The sequence below is a fragment of the Eucyclogobius newberryi genome, unplaced genomic scaffold (genome assembly GCF_026437365.1).
Source record: "Eucyclogobius newberryi isolate DKJ021-1_F unplaced genomic scaffold, fEucNew1.0.hap1 SCAF_15, whole genome shotgun sequence".
Taxonomy (NCBI): Eukaryota; Metazoa; Chordata; class Actinopteri; order Gobiiformes; family Gobiidae; genus Eucyclogobius; species Eucyclogobius newberryi.
In genome coordinates this window covers 21,674,427-21,695,531 of record NW_027315779.1, presented here as the reverse complement: position 1 = coordinate 21,695,531, position 21,105 = coordinate 21,674,427, and the positions used below count along the sequence as shown (strand labels likewise).

Here is a 21,105-nt window from a genome sequence, read left to right as displayed (position 1 = left end):
AAGCCTTTCAGATGTAGACCAAAGTGTCCGCTCCTTCTTCTCCCACTCCCAGATTCACCTAGCGCACATTTGAATCTTCTCTCCTCTCCAAGTTTTATCAATGGATTCTGCAGCGTTCACTTGTTTCTTCTGTTGGAATTTTCACTCGTGCATTTACGAGTGTTAAATCTCTATTGGACGACAGCTGTTAATGAGACAATTATTCAACAGTGTGAACACAAACACGCCACCTCCCACGTTCTGTCTCCAGTAGCGAGCTCGTGTGATAAATCCAGCCTTGTTTGTCTTCTTCATATGTTAGACGAATCAACTACAATGATGTGCAATTGAAGCTGGCGAAAAAAATATATTTGGTCTTTTCTGGCTCGAGGCGTTTCAATTATATCTTAATAACATTGCTCACTATTTTTTATCTGAATTATACGTACACAATATTTGAAGTAGGACTGCCAGATGCTGTTTATTGCAATCAAATCAAAATCACTGTACAATGAGAAAATCCTTAGTTTAAAAGGTTAAATCCTTTGCAAACATCAAATTAGCCGCCAAACATCTCATTCTGTGTAAAACCTGCTCAGCCTCTAGTTTAGATCAAGTTAGCTTAACCCTGATTAACATTTTGTCCCGTCTTTTATACATACTTTTGGAATGTTGGCATCAAATATCCATAAACCATGAAGTACACTGGTGTTGGACAGTTGGACATTTGAATGGGAAAATATTCGAAATGAAAATGGAAACCAAATTCCTGGGGGGAAAAGGTGCATTTTGAACAGTTATTGCCATTTGCCAGTTATTTCCTTGGATAAAATACATAAATATAAATAAAAACATACAGAACAAGTTTATAGTATATTACGCTTTATAATGTGTTTACTCTAGGCCCATGTCTGCAGCTGTTGCACCCTTTTACCCTGGATGTCTTCCTGTTTGCCTCTTCACTGCACTGAAAAATGAATGCCTTTGTACCAGATCTACCAGAACTGTGAGGATGTGGGAGGCCATCAGGCTTTCTCATCTGAAGGAAGCAGCCACCCAGAAACCCCTGTAACGGCGGAGTGGAATAGTGCACGGGGTGTGCTCAATATTTTATGACTTATGGAACAGCCGATTGAGACAAAAGCATTTATGAAGAGTTATCAAGATATATTCAGCTCATTCTTCGGGAACAGGCGATGATTCTGGTGTGGCATGACATTTCTTTCCTTTTTAAAGATTCTCTGTTCTGAAGGCTCTACTTGACAGCGCAGTATAGCATGAAATGAGGAAAGAGAGGATAGAGACATACAGCAAATAGTCAAGGTCGCGAAGCGAACCCACAACGCTGAAGTGGTAAAAACATATGTGCAACTCCAGCCCACTACACCACTGCATGATGCTGGTCTGAGTATTGTAGGAATTAAATACCCATGGTTAGAGGTGGGCGAAATATAAAAAAAAAATATACCGGTAATTTCACAATGGCACAGAGATTTGCCAAAATCTGAAAATGTTTTTTATCTCTACCTAAAAATATTTAAAAAATAGACAAACGTCTAGTTTATAAACTCATTTCTTTGCATTGTGAAAATATCCTCTTATATTTTTATCGAGATAATATTATATATATATATATATATATATATATATATATATATATATATATATATATATATATATGATATCTATTTTGTCGAAATTACCGAGCTCAACTCATGATAAATATGAATAATTGTTTTATACTAGGCATTCCGTTGTCTGGGCTATAATGTTATGCAAACATTCAAAGTAGAGGTGGGCAATATTAATATATCAAAATGTTTATAATATCATGCATGTCGTTTAGAAAATATGCTAAATTTAAGTATGGTCCGAGCTCGGAGTAGAGCCGCTGCTCCTCCAGCTGAGGTGGCTCGGGCATCTGTTCCGGATGCCTCCTGGGCGCCTCCCTGGGGAGGTGTTTCAGGCATGTCCCACCAGGAAGAGGCCCCGGGGAAGACCCAGGACACGCTGGAGGGTCTATGTCTCTCGGCTGGCCTGGGAACGCCTCGGGATCATCCCGGAGGAGTTAGAGGAAGTGTCTGGGGAGGTGAAGGTCTGGGAGTCCCTGCTTTAACTGCTGCCCCCGCAACCCAGCCCCGGATAAGCAGAGGAAATGGATGGATGGATTAAGTATGGTGTATATATCGTTATAGTAAAGAAATGCTACAAAAAGTGCTGAAAAAGATGAAAAAAGTTATGTTTAAAATAAGGATAAAAGATTTCTGCACTGTTTTGATTACATTTTACAGACATTTCACATTTGTCTGATAATAGCACCTCAACTATTGCTATTCAACTAACCGCCATCACTTTTGCCTGCACAGTAAGCGAGAAAACACGACGTTACACAGTCAGACACAGAAACGCTTGTTCATCTCTCCGTCTTGTAAACGTAATGTAGAATTTATGCAGATGACAGCAGCCAATAAGTGTTTGTTTTGGAAGTGGCGCATGAGTGTGATGAAATATGGGCGCGTCAGCCTGGTCCCTGCTGCTCACAACAGATGCCGGGGTTTATCGTCGTCTCACTGACAGATCTCCCACTCCAGACAATCAGTGACAAGCTGTTACTTTACAATTACACCGCGCTAAAAGAAGCTCAGATAAGTTGTTCATGGGCCGTTATGGGTTGTCAAGAATGCACGGGAGGAAAGTGTGCCTTGTGAATAGTATGTGTAGTCTGTAATTATTTCAAAACACTAAATTGCAGATCTTATGGTAATGAGTATCACTAACAGAGAACATTTATGTGTGTATTTGTCTTCTACGACTAATTGTATAGCCAATCCAGCACATTTTTTGACACTTGAAAGTCTACAAAACTGTGAGGTTAAGGAAATGATTGACAAATATGTGTCATGGTACATTAAAGGAGACCTATCATGCTTTTTTCAGGTACTTCATATTGAAATATAACATAAGTGAATAATGATTTTGTTCATTGGAAAGCACCATTTTGATCTAAAATGGCTTAGTAATAGAAACAGCTCCATTTACCTTCTGTTTAAAACTGATTAGCCCCGCCTTTTCACAGTGACATTTCACCGTAACAAGCAGCAGATTGTCATTTACACGCTTTTATGTGTGAAAAGTGGCCATGTGACATTTTTTAACATACATTTATCACTCAGAAGTTTTTTAATTAAGCACAGGAATGTGGGCGGAGATAAGGAAACATCATTGTAACAACATTTAAAGTTCATTAAAGTTGATTTTGCACAATATGTCCCCTTTAAATGTAGTTTACATCTCACGAGAAGTTCGCTTGTGTGATTATGCATGTAGACAAGCTCTTTACCCATGTCACATTTCTTATTTATCGCTATGTGACACTTTAGTTCCTCTTATCGCCCCAAACTCCCAGTTGCCCCGTGTTTCGAAGGTAGTTAATAACGATCATGTTTCCAAATCAATATAGATGTCCACACTGCTGACCGTCACCATCTCTTCCCCTCCAGGATCAGAACCTACAGGGCTTTATCTGTCGTCAGGTGCAACCGTCCACTTTTCAGCACCTCCGGCTGGCTCTCCACAGTGTCATATGTGTGAAGTGACTGAGGCTCTGTGCGATGTGCCGAAACATGTGTCCGCCGTGCTGTTTGTTTGTCGTAACAGGTTGCACGAGCGCTGGGTGGAAAGTAGCCGGTGATTCGAGTGCACTCATTAGGAATTTATGAAGCGCTAAAATGTTTGGTCTCCGGGGAGAGGGGATTGGCAGCTGTCGCACAGGCAGGCGGGCGGAAGAAGGCGAGGCGGGGACAGAGGGAGGAGAGGGGCGAAGAGGCATGAGTGCAGAGGGACACGGTGGTCTAGGACGGTTACTTAACAGAGCAGGTGTGAGCGTGCGATTCAGCAGATTAACATTTACGCTTGTCAAAACATCAAATTTTATGTCCTTCTTCACATACTTTTCTTCCTCACTCCATTTTTTCCAATATACTCAAGGATGCTGTACGCCTTTAGTCATTTAGTCGATTAATCAGTCGATGAAGTCTTAATTGACCAACATTTTTATTTGATTCATTATGTTATTGTGATTTATATGATCACAGTAAAATGGAGATGGCCTGCAGTGAGTTAATTTAAGATTTGAGAGCGAATTGTGACTTTAATCTGCTCATTTACTGACAAAAAATACAGTTTATGAGTAGTTTTCTTTATAAATGTATGTAATAATGCGATTTCTTGGAATCCTTAGGTCGTGTCAGTTCACTTTGGGTCAGATACAGGGTCTGTTCATAGAAATGCTTGTCACGGGAGTTTTGAAAGCTTTCGCCAGCACGTGTCGCAGCCTTCTAATCAATGAACCAATGTAAAAGGCATGTTTTTAGTTGACCAAGAAAAAAACTCCAAACCATGTCACTGACTTTGATCCCAAAACATCCAGCATGAATTGTTTCTCTGATGTACTCTTTCCTGATTCTGTCTATCTGCCATTGCCAAAGAGAACCTCAACATTTTCATCTCCAGAAAATCTTTACATGACATATTTTTGTGAAATGTACATTCACAAATAAGACTGTACACGTGGTTGAAGTGGAAGCATGTGTTTCTACCTATTAGTCATTTGCTTACTGTCTGTGTATTATATATGTTCCCAGTTATGCCATTAGTTAATATCTAACTGCCCTCTTTCTATAGTAGCAGCAACAAGTCTATACCATAAAGAAAATGAATAGTTGTCTACATTAAACCAGTCCTCCACCCTTGTCTCTCTGGACCCCTGCCAACACGCCGGTCCTGGCTGAGTGCCTGCAGTGTGGGCCCTCCATTACAGAGCAGAGCTGCACTGTCAGCTTGATCCCACAGAAGAACAGGAAAACGTGATCGCTTTACATTGTCGCGCTTCATTAGACGAGATCAGGGAACAACTGTACACACAAAGAGTGCACTATGGGCCAATATGAAAATCTTAATTATGGAAACCCAAATTGGAACTCTCTCTTGTATAAGCAAAATGTAGCAATGATGTATGAAGTATAACAGATTACATATCATTGAGGGTACAGAGCCATGTGATTCTGATTAAATCTTATGTGAATGAGCCGGGCGGGAGAATGTATAGATTTTTGGCTCAATAAGTTATACAGTAATGTACATAGGAAAGAGAGCAGTGATCCATTAAATCCTCTCTTAAGTGCAATGTGCAATCTTCATATTCTGATGAAACATTTACACATGTCAAACTACAATCATAGGCCGAACACATTTTAATATTATGAGATATTTTAATACTTGGCATAGCGATCCGCAATCTAAACAAAATATTCTATCTTTTGAAGTCTTGGAAAGGGTGTCCCAAAAAAGAGTGACTGAAACCCATGTATAATCACCTGCTCTGACAAGTTTAACATCTCATTTTGTGTTCAGTTGAATTAAATAGCACATGTCTAACCTCACTGTTCTTCTCTCTTTGCAGTTTTCTGTGAAGATCTTCGTTCCAGCTTATATTTTGTCAATGCATCTGTGCAAGAGGTAGTGTTCGCCAGCACCACAGGGACGTCGGTGCCCTGTCCCGCCGCAGGTGTGCCCCCTGTCTCACTGCGCTGGTACCTGGCCACCGGCGAGGAGATCTATGACGTGCCAGGGATCCGCCATGTGCACGCCAATGGCACCCTCCAGATCTTCCACATCCCCCCTTCCAGCTTCAGCAAACTCATCCACGACAACACCTACTATTGCACAGCGGAGAACCCCTCAGGGAGAATCAGGAGCCAAGATGTCCACATTAAGGCCGGTCAGTGTCTTCTGTAGCGACATATTCTGTTGCGTATTCCAGAAGTTGTAGTTACAATAAAGTACAACATAAAGAAGACATGTTATATACATTTCACCATTTCTAACATTGTTTTTGGCGCAATAGCCTTTTTAAAATGTCATTAGAATGGTGGCAAAGTGAAGTTGACATCCAGTACATGCAGTACATGCAGTACATACATTACATCCAGTTCATACATTACATCCAGTACATCCAGTACATACATTACATGCAGTACATCCAGTACATCCAGTACATGCAGTACATACATTACATCCAGTACATGCAGTACATACATTACATCCAGTTCATACATTACATCCAGTACATACAGTTCATACATTACATCCAGTACATCCAGTACATCCAGTACATGCAGTACATACATTACATCCAGTACATCCAGTACATCCAGTACATCCAGTACATCTAGTACATACATTACATCCAGTACATACAGTACATCCAGTTCATACATTACATCCAGTACATCCAGTACATCCAGTACATACATTACATGCAGTACATACATTACATCCAGTACATACAGTACATCCAGTTCATACATTACATCCAGTACATCCAGTACATCCAGTACATACATTACATGCAGTACATACATTACATCCAGTACATCCAGTACATCCAGTACATACATTACATGCAGTACATCCAGTACATCCAGTACATGCAGTACATACATTACATCCAGTACATACAGTACATACAGTACATACATTACATGCAGTACATACATTACATCCAGTACATCCAGTACATCCAGTACATGCAGTACATACATTACATCCAGTACATCCAGTACATCCAGTACATCCAGTAGATCCAGTACATACATTACATACATTACATCCAGTACATACATTACATGCAGTACACCCAGTACATCCAGTACATGCAGTACATACATTACATCCAGTACATCCAGTACATCCAGTACATGCAGTACATACATTACATCCAGTACATCCAGTACATCCAGTATATACATTACATGCAGTACATCCAGTACATCCAGTACATGCAGTACATACATTACATGCAGTACATCCAGTACATGCAGTACATACATTACATCCAGTACATCCAGTACATCCAGTACATCCAGTACATACATTACATGCAGTACATGCAGTACATCCAGTACATCCAGTACATCCAGTACATCCAGTACATACATTACATGCAGTACATGCAGTACATCCAGTACATCCAGTACATACATTACATACATTACATGTAGTACATACAGTGTACAGGTACAGGCCACATCACACTCAGCTTCTCTCATGTGCTTGCAGTCCTCCGGGAGCCCTACACAGTCCGGGTGGAGGACCAGAAAGCCATGAGAGGCAATGTGGCGGTCTTCAAGTGCATTATCCCTGCCTCAGTGGAGGCCTACATCACTGTTGTGTCCTGGGAGAAGGACACCATGTCAATCAATGCTGAAAGTAAGTCCGTCTTTGACTCTAGACACGTCTACATCCAGGCTGTTGTCGTGATAGCTACATGATCTTTTTTGTTTTGTCGCTGTAAGACTGAGGACTTTAGTGTGTTTGTCTGCGGGGCTATATTTATTTTGTGGCGGAAGAAAATAACAGTATGCTTGAACTCAATTGTGCGCATCATGGAGCAAAAGGTATTTTAGACTGACTAGAGCAGACCTTTAGTCGATTAATCGGTCGATGGTGTCTTTTTCGACAAACATTTTTATAAGACAACCACTTATTTGGGGGAGATTTTAAAGCATTTACGTCTAATTCTGCCTTTTTACTGAGGTTTACTTGTAGTATTCTGTATAAATATTTGTAATTACATGATCACCTGCAGTCTCGTGCACATTGGGCACAGATACTTAGTCAGATCATAGCCATACACGCCCCTGTTAAACTAATTGACGCTCGGGGCATGTATTTAGTCAGATTTCTATCGTCGACAATGGATTGTATGTGAACAGAATGCTCTTTGCTGATCCTAAATAAAGTAACTATTGAGTTGATAGTGACAGTAGAACACAAGAAGCTTTCATTGTAGTCGTTGAAACAGCAGCAATAGGTATAATTTGAAACAACAGTTGTTTTGCAGATTGTAGTGTTCACCCACTTTTTGATTTGCATTTCTGTGGGAATTCAGTTTATTTCAAAAATATAAAAAAAATGAAAGTGGCTTTGTAGTCAGTGTATGCCTCCTTATGCGAAATCATAGAACCAGAACGATAATGGCGGCACCCGTGGCCACTTCCTGAATAAGGTCAATACTGAAGCTGTGCTAAAACTTACACATACATTGTTTTGACTGCAGTTAAGAGAACGGTTATCCCTGATGCCCTGTCTGTCCCTGTACGTCCCGTTCCTCTGCGTCAGACTGACCCACTGACAGTCGGGGCCCAGAGCTCCACTGCAGCCGCCTCGCCCAAGCCCCACTATTGACCCAGTTGTGCGGCGCATGTAAAGCGCTACAGCGTCCCGATCATTCAAATCACTTAAATGGAGCGCTCGCCTGCATGATTGTTTCCCAGCCCCGGGGGCAAATTCACTTTATGTGGGGCATTTAGCAAACTCAATAGACAAAAGCTAATGTCATTTTGCTTTGGGATGGAGGGCAAACGCTGGCCACGGACTGCTGCTCTTTTTGTTGTTGACGTTTCACAATTTGTCTACTGAGGTGAAATCGGCCATGTTGAAATCTATAGCAATCCCTTAATTGTCCATAAATGGATTTGCCTAGAGCATGTTTGGGTGCAGATAGTTGTTTATGTTGTAAAGAAAAAGCCTTCTGACAATATAAAAGGGTGTAAAATCTTAGCTGCATACAATATGTGTAATGTTTGCGTTTTATTGTTCTTACCATTAAAAACAGTGGTGAATTCAACATTATTTAAGATAAGATAAGATAAGACAAGATATTCCTTTATTGTCCACACATGAGGAAATTTCATTGTTGCAACGCAGGTAGATACAGAGGAAAAGGACAGATAACTTATAGGATATTTAAAAAACACGCTTAATAGAAGAACTCTTATAAACAAAACTCTTATAAACAAAAACTCCAATAGACAAAACCTCTCATTTCCTAATAAGGAATGGAGGGGGAAAATGAAGATAAAATAAAATAAAAACAGCTAGCTTAAGACAAGATAATACTTATAATAATGGTAAAATAAACTCTCTATTTTCATCAGTTATATGCACATGAATGTGACATTATTGCATGTGAGTACAACAGTAATTCCACATGAATATTACTTGCACCAACATGGTTTCTGAAGAAGTATGGGAATGTTTTTTTTTACATAATAACAAATAAATTAGCTCTCCGTGTATATTTTCATGTTGCAGCAATCTCTAAAAAGTCAATGTTTTAAAAGCTTTTGACTTGACTGTAGATAAAAGATTGTTTAATTTACTATTTCAAAATGTCTTTATCTCTCTCTGTCCAGCCCATGCCACTTACTCTAAGTCCATGCATCCGCCAGCCATGTAAACGTTGTCAGAAAAATCATACTTGCACCGATCCAGCGCTCTTCTCAGTGCTGAATATTACATGACTGAAGCTTCGGAATCTTGCTCGCAAATGGTCTTTATCCTCGTCTGAGCGCACAGTCCCATCTTTGTGCGCTCTTGTATTATGTCTGCCAGTCGATGCTTCTAGAGCTGGCTTAACCTCCCATCGCAACCTTTCCCCTTTGTCAATATTTCATGAGCAAAAAATAATATCAACACTTTAGCTTTAAACCAAAATACGATGTGAAAAGTAGTTGTTCTGCCTTTGTTATCAATTATTAAGCCCGTTTTTGAGTTGAGTGTGTTGTTGCAGGGTATACAATGTCCATTTGAAAAGAATAGAAGATTAAGCCTCCATTTGTGCTCCCAGTCTAAAAAAATGGTTGAGATATACTTTTAGCTGAAGTCCTTTGACAATAGCATTTTCACGCTCCAGTTTTCTGCCCTAGAGTTAAATAATAATGAGGTCCATGGGTGCAGAAGAAAGGCTCTTGTCATATTGATTGGCTTTTTGAAGATTTTCACAGTAATAATTAATCACCTTTTATCAGAAAACCTCAATATTTTTCTAAATTATTTACTATGGGCTATATTCATTCATTCTTCAACACAGACAAGAGATGAACCTTCAGTCAAATTCAAGACATATGTTTGTTATTCATTGATCACCTGACAGTAAACTCATCTTATTATTGTTTTATCAAAAATTATAACATGTTCAATTCTCCACTACAAAGCAAAAGTTGTATTGATTTGATTACCCATTTTAATGCTGCACAATGTCACTTCTATAATATTAAACATTGGCATTAAACGTATCTGTCTTGCATTTATTCATTACAGGTTTGCTACAAAAAAGCCCAAAAACATATCGAAACATGCATTTTTATTGTGAGCAGAGTCGCCACTCCACAGATTTGACCTGTAGCTTGGTCTGCTGACATTACCTGGAGATAGATACGTACTTTGCCATAAAGTTTCAGGCAAAGCATGATTAAAAAAAACATTGTCCTGATGCCTTTGAAGTCTTTTCTACCCTCTCCATGAAGACAAGCAGCCATAAAAGTGACATAGTGCAGCTTTAATCCCACCTCAAGTACCTTTGTATCATCATTTGTGCTTATTTGGCTAAGACTACTACAGTAATCACATTATGTCATTAGTTCTCTGAGCATTTTTACTATTCCATTCATTACTAAAGACCTTTTCCTCGGTTTCAATCCAAAGGCAAATCAGTGCTAAATCTCTAAGTAGTACTAAGAGGATTGTTGCTATTGTCAACCAGGCACAGCCAATCAGGATTCAGGCTGCTCGTGATGGCTTTACAATGGTCTTTACAAGGGTTTACTGTGAACTTCCTAAAAACATTCGCTTTTGAACTGCTGTAGAAGTGTTTTCATTCATTTTTAGCTGCTGTGAATCTTTTATGCAAGACTCAATTAAGAGGGGCATTTTCAGAGGTAACATTCTGATTTGAACGGACATTAGCATAAAGCAGAGTCACCACCGCACGCTTCAGTGGCTGAGGTAACCTTGAAACAGCACGAGGATCACACCAACATAATTAAAGTAACACATATTGTATGATAGCATTGTTTTGTGTCGTGGATATTATTCATCCCAAATCTAACAATAGGAGGTAAAACATTAAAGCATTTTATAGTGTGTTTATATGTTTTAGTTTTTTTCAATGAAAGGTACTTATCTGCAGCATTCATTGCATAACAAAATGTGATGCAATAGGTAGGTATAATTAGGAGTCTGCAAAAATATTTAAATATATACTATTTACTGTAGTGAATCCAAAAAAAATTGGGACAGTGATACAATTTTGTTGGTTTTTTTTATACAATACATTTGACATATTCACTGTTTGGATGTTTAAAATGGGTGTATTTCATGTTTGTTTTGTTGAGGTAGAGGTTAAAATGTATTTGGGTCTTTAAAAAATGTGACATATCACTGAACATTATGTGCAAAATATCAATTATTCCAAAATCTTGATGTTCTTTTATCGAGAACCATGCATCCTGTATCGTATTTTTTCTTCTCCGTCCTCTCTAGATTTGAACACCAATGAGGAGCAGCTAATACAACATTAATTGCACAGCATGTATACGGCGTGTGCTTCTTGGTGGCGTCTCTGTTTGAGCCGGCGTGCTTGTGTCCCAGGTGCACGCTGCTGCAGTCACTGAGGAGGCCTTGTAGTCATGTGCTCTGCTCTGTATTCAGCTGCAGCAATAAGCCAGAGAGGGAAGAGAGGGAGGCGGCTGGGGAGAAGGAGAGAGGGACGCATCACTCCGGTTTAGAAAAACAGAGTCCACTAAACACAGCACTTAAAAAATACATTAACATTAAGACACATTTGGACATTTCATGAACAGTTTTAGAATGATCTTGAGCTTTATTCGACCACAGGGTTTGTTTGATTAATTGTGTTGTCAAATCTAAAACCTAGAACTGACAGATGGTGAAGTATCTGCGTTTTAGATTAAAAAATGTGTTGTAACTGTTTTTAGTTAATGTGAAATTCTCCTGTTGTAAAAAAAAAACAAAGTCAAATGAAGTGTATTATTTAAACTCAACAGCAGATTTTAACAATACATTTTACAATATTTTGTGATGAAAAAAATATGAAGTAGTGAAGTGAATTGATATTAGAAGTGGGTGATTTAGAAAATAAAATAAAACGTCAAGATAATACCAATAGAATATCAAGTTGCGCCTGTAACAACAAAACTATCAAAAAAATGTATGAAAATAAGGAAGAAAGTCTCATTTGACTGTCTTTTCATGCAAGACATTTAATTGGACATTAATAGATTATCAGTATTAGAATATTACAAATATATCAAGACATTTATCTTTTTCAACATTTCCCAGCCTTAATTCATCATCTTAGACTATAGAACTCTACACATGGACATTTGCGCCTCGGGTAGACTTCTATCTAGTCCCACAAACTCTATGAGGATTCTATCGCTTGTGCATAATTGTTCTTTGAAGTAAACATCAAGAATTGTTATCTAAACCCTTATCATCCATCTGCAATGTCACTTCTGTTCTAAACGTGTAAATCTGATGCTGTGTTTGGGTCACACAGTGGATGGCAGAAGATGTTAGCGCACCTAAACTGACCTGTGTGTGTTTTCAAAGTCCTCCATCTTGTCGCCATGGAGACCAGCCACACACGTCCTTGGAGTCTGGCATGCTGTGCAGAAAAAAAATCACATTGATTTACCGGGCCACAAGGAATTGCCTGCAAAACGTGTTTATTCTGCTGTTTCAGAATTGAATTTTTGTATTGGTTCAGAGGAACTAGTCTAATATGATAAGATTTGAATGATTGAAATCACCCTGGCATATTACAGTGATTGTCAAAGAGCAAAACGGTCATGATTTAGTTGGGTTGACTATATTGCTGTTTCATTTTGATTGATCTACATCTACAGACACATTTGTATGAATGTAGCTATGAATGTCAAGATTATACAGATCACTATATCATCGTAAAGACCTAAAGCTAATAAAAAGTCTTTTGAATACAATCTATTGTCTAAAAAATAGACTTTACTGTTTTTGGCATTTAGGATTCAGAGTGATTGAAATATTTCTCTGTTATTCGGTCAGTAATTGTGAATAAATTCTGTTGCTTTTTCTCACGTAACACTAATATTTGACATGGAGAGATCCCTAAATGCAGCTATATCTGACTTGTGTGGTGCTGTTCCATGTATGCTACTGTCTTCTTGTCTGTGTAGCCATTGGTGCACTACAACCTTGAGCTGGAGCTGGAGGCTGGTGCGTAATGGTCTTAGTGGTCCCAGTGTGACTAATGCAGAGAAACAAGCCACAGAAAACAGGATAAGTGAGCGCACATGCTTGTCGACAGGCAGTCTTGCAACTATGACGTGTGCCGACTTTTACCATGCGCTCCTGATTCGCTCTGCCCATGATTGGCTGCAGTATTGTTATTCCACTCTGAAAAATGGGTCAGCGGAAGGAAAATCTCGGTTTGTGTGTATAAAATGTAAACAAAGCTGAAGCTGTATAAAACAAAATGCATTTTTCTGTGCAGTTTAGCATCTTCTTGCGGGGCTGGTTGGGTTTTAGCGAGATGAAAGAAGGAATGGGAGGAGGGAGGAAGCCAGGAGGAAAATCAATACCTGTGTGCATGAATCTAGATGCGGCTGCCACAAAGCATTATGGGAACATGACGGGTAGACGGAGCTGTGGGCTGGCCTGTGTGCGTGCTGCATGATAAACTCCTGGGCAAAAGAAAAGGCTGCAGTCAAGCTTTAAGCGCGCAGCTTAGTGCATGTGGAGAAATTGATGGGGTGCAACTGTGCGTTCAGAATGTAGTGTGTCTGTGCAGGACTGGGCCTGTCACAGGATGTATATCACCATTAACTATACATTCAAACTACTTTATGCCACACAAAAATCACAGTTAACCTTTTTCTAAATGAACCCGCACAGTAAATAACATAAACTTAAAGAGCAAAATAAAACGCATCATAGGCTGTATGTTAATTATTCAACACTTTACATCTGAAATTGTTTATGGATTATCAAAAAATGACAATGATTTCGAGTTAATGTGGAAAAAAAAAATACACATGATAAATATTTAGTTCCAGCTTTCCTTTATTAAACTATTTGTTGATATAGTCAACAAATCACAACAGGCCTATTTTATTTTTTTCTAACATTTTATATTCTTTTATATTATTGTGTTATTGTGCAACAGATGATAAGGTTTATGTTTTAATTCGGAAAAAAAAAATCACTTATTGCACAAAAAATATTAACACATTTTTCAACCTTATCTATGGCTAATAATGAAAAATCTCAAAAATAAAGACATTTTTAAGCTACTATGATTAATACCTTCTTGTTGAAGTCTGTTTGTAAAGACTAACAAATGCAAATGCTGTCAAAGTCATAAATGAAAGTGTCAGAAAAGGAGAATAAAATGTGCACACATTTTTTTTTTAAATATATATTGTCAGCTAGGCCTTTCATGATCATACATTTTGTAGTGAGATATTTGCTGAACAGTCAGTAAATTATAATAAAGAAACTATTTTATGATTGTCCCAGAAAAACTTACAACAACATGAGCTGCAATAAAGAAATAGCCAAATGCAACAATGAAGTTGTTAGTTTTTATCTATAATTTGTTGTACAAGTTATTTATTCAAGCATTTGCAGCTCAAATCTTATTGTAGTTCAAAAAAATAACAACAAATCCTCCTCTAGTACAAACAGAAAGTACCCACGATAAATATTGACTGCCAAAAATGATTGTTCTTTCTATCATTTATTGAACGTTGAGTCAATATAGTAATTATCCTGACAGGCCTGGTGTCAGAATCCTTCATGTCATACAGATATGTTTAGAATATGGCCATAAATTCCACGATCAATATGAAATGTCCTCTCGCCCTCACACTTTCACTGACACTACAAACCGTGTCACGCGTCCACCCCGCACTGTTTGCTCACCAATAACCACAATTTGTTAATTTGGTCTTCAGTTGTGCACATATTTCACTTTGGGTCTGAGAGCTCCGTGGCTGATTCAGTGATGCTAGATCTGGACACACGCCAGGTCATGCATGGAACGCTGCCAAGATACCGATTAGCTATAAGCGCAACATGAGCTAATTGTAAAAGGAGCCACAAATGAACGGGCCCTCGGATGCTGAGCGTGGACCGCAGGGTTTGGAGCGGACGAGCCAATGGACTGCCGCGGATGTCATCAGGGTTATGCAAACAGTCGTGTGGGATGATATATGTGTGTGTGTGTGTGTGTGTGTGTGTGTCTGAAATAATCACGATAACCAATTTTGAAGTTAGAAAACATAAGTTGCAATAAAAAACAAAGAAACATTTGAACAGTTGAGTTAATATCTATAGTTCGCTGTCACATACACGTTACTCATTTAACCCAACATGCCACATGTAATACTACTGCATCATTTTGGGGGAAAAAACATTTTTGTCAAGTATTGCGATTGTCATTAGATTTGCAATTGATGTTTTAATAATTGGATTCGTTCAAAGTTTGTGCAGTAGAATGAACAAAATAGACCCATGAATTGAAGTGACGAACTGACAAAGGAATCATATTTATACAGATAAAAACTATTAGCAGTTTTATGCAGAGTAAGACAACATATTTTTAAATTTCAGCCTTTGGATTTGATAATTGCCTCCATTCAAATTGCAATTTAGATTAAATTAACCTTGCAGCCCAAACATGTACACAACATATTTACAGTTTACGCTCCTTCCTTCCTTTGTCTCTCTTCCTGATCTAATTCATTGTCAAATAAACATATGTGTGTCAGGGGTGATGCGGACATCCGGGTATCCTCAGCGCTGTATCTCTTTAGCCACAACGCGATCCGTCTTTGTCAGCGATAAAACCCGAAGCTGACCTCTCCAACCTCTCCATCTCATCTGCCTTTAACGGCGCTGTACATTGACGTCAGTGAACATCTCAAACCGAACCCATGATTTGTATGACGGCACCTTTGACCGGCAACAAAAGAACTGCCTGTGATCCTCAGCGGCATCGCAACCTGCAGAGCCGCCGTCGTGCACGTGCAGAGAGCGTCCGTGTGCGTGTGTGTGTGTGTGTGTGTGTGTGTTTGTGTGTTTGTGCAGCAGAGTGGTGCGTAGGCTGAGGAGGAGGGGGGGGGTCGTCTGTGAATGGCTGCTCTTATCGCACACATGCAGCTGCGGCAGTGTCTTTGAGAGACAGAGGGGCCGTCCATGCACGCCACTCACTCTGCATTCACAGCCTGCATGCTAACGCGGGGAACAGGGGCCTGATTCACCAACGGAGCTAGATATACTGCTCACTCATGACAACTGGGTTTTTTTACACAGCGGGACAGGCCAGGAGTGATCTGTCATGTGATACGGGCTCGTCCAGCGTTCACTGCTCAAGCAACTTTCTGTTTCAAATGTGCAACAGATTTTGTTTGCAATTTCTAACACTATGATTTTGTGTAAACTCACCTGTGCTTGCTCTAATTGTTGTTAAATACATCTTTTTTATGTAACAATGACTCATTTGTACCTATAGAGATGGAAGAACAATTTTGACTGTATTGTGAATGTTGTTTTTTAAAGATATACAACATTTGAATATCAAGTGAATGGTTTATAGTAAAAGCTGACTTGGTGAATAAGGTGATATTTCTGTCCTTTTGCACTTCAATTTGAAAGACATTTTGCATTTGTCTGATAATTAAGCTTCAGCTAATTTGTTTAACGACATGTTTTAACACATCTCTGTTGGATTGAAATATAGCCTATATTGTTATTCAAAAACAAATTGAGATATTACATTTTGTCTGTATCGCCTAGCTATATCGAATGAATTGTGTTTGTTTTTGTTGTGAGAAAATGACCAGTTTTTCATTTATTATAAATATAATAAATCATAATAAACAACTCTCACACACACATGTACTGTGTGTAGTGTTAGCTGATGAAAACTCAGAATAATGAAGTGAAGCAGACAGAGGTGACCTGCTGTGAGAGCTTCCTCCAGAGAGAGACATGGGATCTCCTTGATGGATGGATGCCCCACTAGTGCTTCCCCTGTGCAGTGTAGGATTGTGGGTAGTGTAGTCAACACCCCCCCAGAAACTCACACACACACACACACACACACACACAACATGGCGCCTCAGGTAGTAACTGTGAGGAGAAAGGCCTTATAATAAAGCTGCAAATCAAATTCATGATCATTATACAGTATATATGAGGTGCTATGTAAGTTTTAAGTCTTTTTTCTTTCCGCAGTGATAAGCGATGACGACATTTTGTGCTTGTCAAAAATACAGACTTAAATCTTAAATCTGTAATTAAATTGTAATTAAAATCAACTTTATTTTTAGAGTCCGTTTAAAACAGCCAAAACTTACCAAAATAATTACTTTTATGTGCTTTTTTGTAGTATAAATAATGTATTTAATGCAAAGTGCGCCAACTTAGTAAGACTATTTTGAATAAACAAAAATGTGTATTTCTATTTTCATGTAGTAAGTGTGGGCCTTTTTATGTATAAACTAAAGTCTGAAATTTAAACTTATTCTGATTCATTATGAAGAAATGATGGAAAACTTTACTGTTAAAAACAGAAAAATACAATTATGTTTTTAACACATATTATTTTGAAGTCAGTGAATTAAATACAGTATAAATAGCCATGTTATGAACGCTTGTTAGCAATTAATTATGTGTCTTAATTTAGATAGACACGCAACATATTATTTTTGTTCATCGGATGCACATTTAATTTACTTTATTTGCCATTTTAAAAAAAATGGTAAAAAAAAAAGATTAAAAAACTCAAAGTACACTAAAAAATCATTAGAAATAACTACAAAAACAAACAACGGAAACAAATAAGAAACATTCTGACACTGTGAAATAAGCAAGATTAAAATATTAATTTGTTTAATTTAAATGAGTTAAATGCCAGATCAAAGTGCACTGTTCGAGCTTACAACGGCTTGTGGAAAGAATCTTACAAATATTAGTTTTTGTAACAAAATAAATGTCCATTGCTTGTCCTTTCTGATTAGCAGGGCCGCTGTGACGCCCTCATTTCTGGAGGAAACGCTTGCCTAATCCTTTGGTTCCACTTGGCTCCCCTAAACACACATGCCATACGACTGAGGCTGAGTGTGTAAAAATAAAAATGCACGGGACAAAGACATTAAACAGTGAATGAACACTGCTGTCTTTTGCATAATCCCGGCTAATCCAACCAACGCCACAATTAAATCTAAAAATATCCGCTCGGCATGAAGCTCCTATATTTCTGTCTTCCTATCCACAGCAACTGAAATTATTTGCAGTATTCCTTTGCATCTCTTAAGAGTGTTCTTTAAAATGTACGATGATGTGTCTATTTGCGGGACTATTTGCTTTTGAGTGTCGCTACATCACAGTTCTGTCGAGCCTAGAGTAAATAGCCATGTTGTTGCTGAGGCCCTGAGTTGCTGTTTCCTGATTGGCCGATCCGCACTATGACTCGCCCTGCTTTCATCCAATGAGTTTGCACTCCTCTTCTTTTTTTTCCCCTCTTCCCACCCTAAATAAATTGCCTGGAGAAATTGAACAAAAAATTAGAGAAAGAAAGAGAGCGAGTGCGAGAGCCTTTCATCTAATTGAGACGCTGGTATTAGCTGCGGTGGGAAGATAAGCTCTTCTCTCGCAGCAGCCATTAAGCTCACTGTACGTTAGCCACTGGCTCACTCTCTGCTTTTGGATTCCAGACGCTCTCGGCCCCTCTCTCTGCGCTCGCTCCCTCTCTGGAGTATGAGATGATGATGAACGCCGTGTCACGTGACCTTGTGCAGCCGTCAAGATGTAACCACGATATTTCAGTTGATTTTGGCACATATTTTTGTGTCAATTCAAATGCTGGCAAAGGGGGACAAGGAATCGAGGTCAAAGAAGTTAAAAATGGTATCAATGATCAATATTAAAACCTGGATTGAAACTAGGTAGTTGGAGACTGTTTGGTTCTCACAGTTTTTACGTTCGTCTCAATTGCTATAAAATTGAAATTCTTCTGGTTCTATTTAAATAAAAGGTCAGAAAGGTAAGAAATGAATCCACCTACTGCCCTGTACTTTGGTCCGTCCAAAAGTTACATTTTTGTCTTTATCTGACAGAAATGTCTTGAATGTTGAATGTTAGATTTTTTTCTTGTCTTGTGCAGGTACAAAAGAAAGTGCTATTATTTTGAATTGAAAGTGTTCAAAAAGTTAAACATTAGTATCATTATGGCACAGAAATCAGTGTTGAGTATCAAGCTTTTGCCTTTTGAGCATCTTTGACCACAATACTCCAAAGTCAAGCGCAGGAGAGAGAAGATTTCATAAAATAATGGGCTTCTATAAATAAACGGCTTATGATGAGAAATGTCTGTCAAATGAATCCCAAATGTACAGAAATATTACCTTATACCTTTTATTTTATTTAACAGATTATTGTTATTATTATTTCATCAACTCTTTTTGTACTTTTTCTAGAAACTACATGCTTGAAATTCAAATGTAGTATACCTCTAAATCAACATTCACAGTATTATGTACATTTCGATATATTGCCCACAGTTGACAGATGTGTTCAGAGATTTAAGTCATTTGGTATTCCAGATGTTGTTTTTGATGTATACAGCAGGTTTTATATACGTCACCCGTCTCTGCTCCATCTCCATGTGTTAATTCTCACTGACAGCACCCTAACATATGTTTTCTAATTGACATTGCAAATAAATCTCAGCTTGGACTCGTTCTTGGGGTGTTCCTTGATTACACTGTGTCTTCGTCTGTCTCCTTTATCCTTCATCTCAGCCCCCAAGTCAAGATTATGTTTCCTCTCTGTAATCCTGGGTTCATTGGGCCTTGTGGGGGTGTGTGTGGGGTGGGGGGGTCATGGTCGCCCCATAATGTGTATCAAAAACAAGGGAGAGGTGGGAGCAACCAAGCAGTGATGTGTTAATCTCCCTCCAATAGAAAATAAAGAGAGGAGGACTCATAAAACATGTTGAGTGTCTGCTGCGGCTCTGGCTTACTGCCTCTTCCAGCCCAAGGCAGCCATTTTGTGTCAGCCGCTCTGCTTTGCTTTGAATGGATGAACCCAAACATGTCTATTTGCATATAGAGAAATTATGTATTATTAATGTTGCAGCGCCTTCAGAGGCTTAAACTAAAGGACTAAAGTGAGTTTTGATGCCTGGGTCATGAGAAGGGGAATAAGCAACAGAAGCACTGTTTACTGTGGACAAACCTGACACGAAGAAGAGAATTGGATGTTTAGAATAAGTTTATGATGCATAATCTAAGCAGGAATAATCTTGCACTTGCGCATTTAAGTTTTGTTGTCAGAGCTGCAGTCGACTATAATAAACATAGTCAAACATAGTCATAATTTGATAATTGTTATGTGGACTATATAGACTCCAAACCCGTACATAAATATATATTAATAAGACAGTAGCATTATTAAATCAGACCGTCAAAAAAGAATAAACAATTCCAGATTTTTATCAATAATATACTTTTTCCCGTAGTGGAACTTCTCAACTTTCTTGTGAATTGTGTTTTATGTTTTTTTTAACATAAGGATTTAATATAATTTAGTGTGTGCTTTCCTAAATATTTTATTATTATATTTGACAAAGGTCACTTATAAGACACTTAAATCACATAAATTGCAACACCAAACAAACATCACTTTTTGACATTAATAGATATTGATTTAACATGAACAAACATCACTTAGTGGTTATTTGAACTCATTCCTTGTGTGGTCTTGCGGGGCAGGTGCTCCTCTCCACTCCCTCTCATCAAATAGTTCCTAATCACAGTAAATGGCTTTGTTGGGATTCTCTGGTGCAGTTACAGGCCTTGTGCAAACAGCCCGGGCCTATAAGTGCTGAGGGTTTGACAATAGGCGCCGTGTTTGTTCTGTTCATGTGTGTTGTGCCGTCTGGCAGATGGGCCTGCAGGGATTACACCTGCCGATGAGGAGAGGGCCAGGGCCAGGGCCAGAGCCAGGCAGGACCAGCAGTAGAAAGGGCAAGCGTGGTACTGTTTTTGATTACAAGAATAATTCAATACTTTTTAATCATAGACGTTTTATTGTTGAGGGATCAAACCAAATTAAAGTGCATGCGACAGTTTCTCATGTGTTTTATAATCCTCATGGAACATTTGTATCATAGTTGTATCAGTCAAGTTGTAGTTTGTGAAAAAAACTGTTGTT

General features: G+C 38.6%; 1 protein-coding gene across 3 annotated transcripts in view; it reads left to right on the top strand.

The window, feature by feature from the left end:
* Nucleotides 1-21,105, top strand: part of dscama (Down syndrome cell adhesion molecule a) — a 92,877-nt gene that overhangs the window by 14,622 nt on the left and 57,150 nt on the right. For all 3 annotated transcript variants that reach the window (XM_072446736.1, XM_072446735.1, XM_072446734.1), the window contains exons 2-3: nt 5,441-5,758; nt 7,099-7,248. In XM_072446736.1, the coding sequence (XP_072302837.1) occupies nt 5,441-5,758; nt 7,099-7,248 (468 nt within the window). The remainder of the gene's footprint in view (nt 1-5,440; nt 5,759-7,098; nt 7,249-21,105) is intronic.